The sequence below is a fragment of the Thecamonas trahens genome, assembly GCF_000142905.1.
Source record: "Thecamonas trahens ATCC 50062 unplaced genomic scaffold supercont1.66, whole genome shotgun sequence".
Taxonomy (NCBI): Eukaryota; order Apusomonadida; family Apusomonadidae; genus Thecamonas; species Thecamonas trahens.
The window spans coordinates 182,258-184,978 of NW_013657614.1; the positions used below are offsets into that span (position 1 = coordinate 182,258).

Sequence of the window (2,721 nt, forward strand, 5' to 3'; positions counted from 1 at the left end):
CCGCGGAGCTCACGCCGCAAGCGGCCGAGGCCCGCGCAGCCGCAGAAGCCCATGCGCGCGAAGCCGCTGAGGCCCGCGCCATGGCTCTCATGGAGCGCCACGATCACGAGCTCGCGCAGCTTCACGCCCGCGCTCTGGCCGAGGCCCAGGCCCGTGCCGGCATCGAAGCCAAGCTCGAGCGCCTGGCAAGCCAGCAGCACGCCTCGCTCGTCGCTGCAGAGCAGCGTGCCACCGCAGAGGCCGAGGCCCGCCGCAATGCCGAGGAACGCGCACGCGCCGCGGCAGAGGAAAAAATCCGCGCTATCGCTATGGCTCAGGCCCGTGGCCGTGCGGAGGGGCGAATGTCGGCCCTGGCTGAAGCGGCTGAGGAGGAGGAGCGCCGCAAAGCCGCCGTTGCCGAGGCCGCTCTCAAAAAGGCCGCGCATGACCGGGTTATGGCCGCAAAGGCTGCGCGCGAGCAGCGCCTGGCCGCCGCAGACGCCGCCGCTGCTGCGCAAGTTCTCCCGCCTACCACAGACACCGCAGATGCCGCCTCAGTCGCCTCGTCCAGCCTCTCCCAGACATCACAGGGAAGCAAGCGCCTCGAGGCGCGAAAACGTGCCGCAGAGGCCAAGCAGACCGCGCTCGCCAGTGACCGCGACGCTCGCCACGACGAGCTGGTAGTCAAGCAGAGCGCCCGTGCTGCTGAGGTTAGACGGCGCAATGAGCGGGCAGCCCGAGTCGCCCGTGCCGCCGAGGCCAAGACAGTTGCTTGGGCCGACGGCGGCGATGAATCGCCCTCGCAGCGCAAGCCGCGGCCCAAGCCATCACGTACCGAGCGGACCCGACCGAGGCAGCCGGTCCGCCACGATTCGAGCGAAAGCGAGAGCGACGACGGCGGCGAAGACGTCCATGAGCTCACTGCCTACCTCACCGGCCAGCTCAACGCCCGACAGGAGATGGTCGACGAGCTGCAGAACAAGCTCGATCGGGCCCAGGAAATGGCTATGCTCGCTGCACGACGCAACGAGATGCTGCGCCGCAAGCTCGCCCGCCTCCGGCTCGGCGCTCCCATGGGCTCGGCCTTTGGCATGACCGCCATGCTTGGCTCCACGCTTGGCAACACCATGCTGCAGAGCGCCGCCAAGCAATCGACAGGCCTGCCGCCGTCAGCCTCCAGGATCGAGGCTGACTTGTCCAAACTCCGCGAGGAGAACAGGCTCCTTGTAGCCTCGATCAACAAGCTCCGCGGCGAGCCAGACGATGCTTCCATCAGCGATGTCGCCTCGGTCGTCTCGGCGCTGGCGCCAGACTGGAACGAGCCCCAGCGCGTCGATCTAGCGTTGCCGGGTTCCGACAGCGGCGCCGATGATGGTGCCGACGACGCGTACTCGTACTATGACGAGGACGATGAGCACTTTGAAGGAGAACCTCCGACGCCATCAACCCGGGCGCCGCCGCGGGGTGAACGACGCAAACTGGTCAACCCGCGGCTGGAAAAGCAGCTGGCGGCAGCCAAGGCCGCGTCCCCGCAAGCTATTGCCGCCGCGCAGGCCAAGGAGCACCAGGCAGCAATGGCTGCTCGCGACGCTGCTGATGCTGCCGAAGCTGCTGCTGCCCAACAGGCTGCCGCCCAGCACCAACTCGCCGCCCAGCAGCAGCTACTACGCGAGCAGCAGGCCCAGATCGAGGCCCATCGAGCTCACATGCACCACATGCACCAAATGCACCAGCATCAACTTCACGCAATGTGGGGCCAGCTGCAGGCCCGTCCGCATCCGCAGGCTCTCCATCCCGGCTACGTACCGCCTGGCCACGCCCATCCGCCCCCAGGCTACGTCGCAGCTCCGGCCCCGTCCAGCGCGCCGCCGCCCACCGACCCCATGGGCCGCATCGGCGGCCCTGTGCAGCGGGTTGAAGTTGTACGCGGCTCCCGCACGTCGCGTCGCGAGAAGCGGGCGGCCAAGGCTGTCGCTCAAAAGCAGCAGCCGGCGTCCGCCGCTCCCCCCGCAGCCCCGGCACCCGCAGCCGCGGCACTCCCGGAACGAGAGGCGCTCAAACAGGCTGCTCTCGCTGCTGTAGTCGCGGAACGGCCCGAGCTCAAGGGCCTCACTCTCCACGAGCTCGAGCTCTTCCTCGCCTCACAGCTCCGCGATCCGTGGGAGGACGACTTTGAGGCCGAGATGCTGGCATCGTCACGCCGCCCGCGAAAGGGCGCGGCCCCGACGCGTCCGCCGCGCAAAAGCAGTAGTGCGCTGGCTGGCATGGCCGCCACCCGCGGCGAGTCGAATCCATTTGACGCTGCCAGTCCCGCCGTTCCCAGCCGACGAACTGATACCGCTGCTGCCTCGGTCTCGACTCGCCGGCACGCCCGGCGAATGGACGCACTGAGCAAGCGACCGCCGCCGTCGCCGGTCATGACTCGGCGCGAACTGATGGACCACAACAAGCGCGAGCGCCAGGTGCGCAAAGCCCGCGTCCTCGCCTCAGTCAACACCACGCCTGGCCAACGAGGCCGAGGCCGTGGAAACCGGGCCACAAACCGCAGCCGTGGTCGCCAACCACGCCGCCGTGGTCGCGTCCGCGTCCAGCCGTAGCCGAGATCAAGCCCAGCCCGACATCCCAAAGCTACACACCAAAGCTACACATCAGCCAGTCTGCATCCAACCAGCCAACCAAAACTGCTGCCGCTACCTCACCACATCAACTGCGCACGCCCACTACGCGCACCATATCCAGCCA

General features: G+C 68.3%; 1 protein-coding gene across 1 annotated transcript in view; it reads left to right on the forward strand.

The window, feature by feature from the left end:
* Positions 1–2,576, forward strand: part of AMSG_10953 (uncharacterized protein) — a gene marked incomplete at its 3' end in the record, with an annotated part of 4,105 nt that extends 1,529 nt beyond the window's left edge. The window contains exon 2 of the mRNA XM_013897676.1: positions 22–2,576. Coding sequence (XP_013753130.1) covers positions 22–2,576 — 2,555 coding nt within the window. The remainder of the gene's footprint in view (positions 1–21) is intronic.
* Positions 2,577–2,721: the final 145 nt, after the last annotated feature.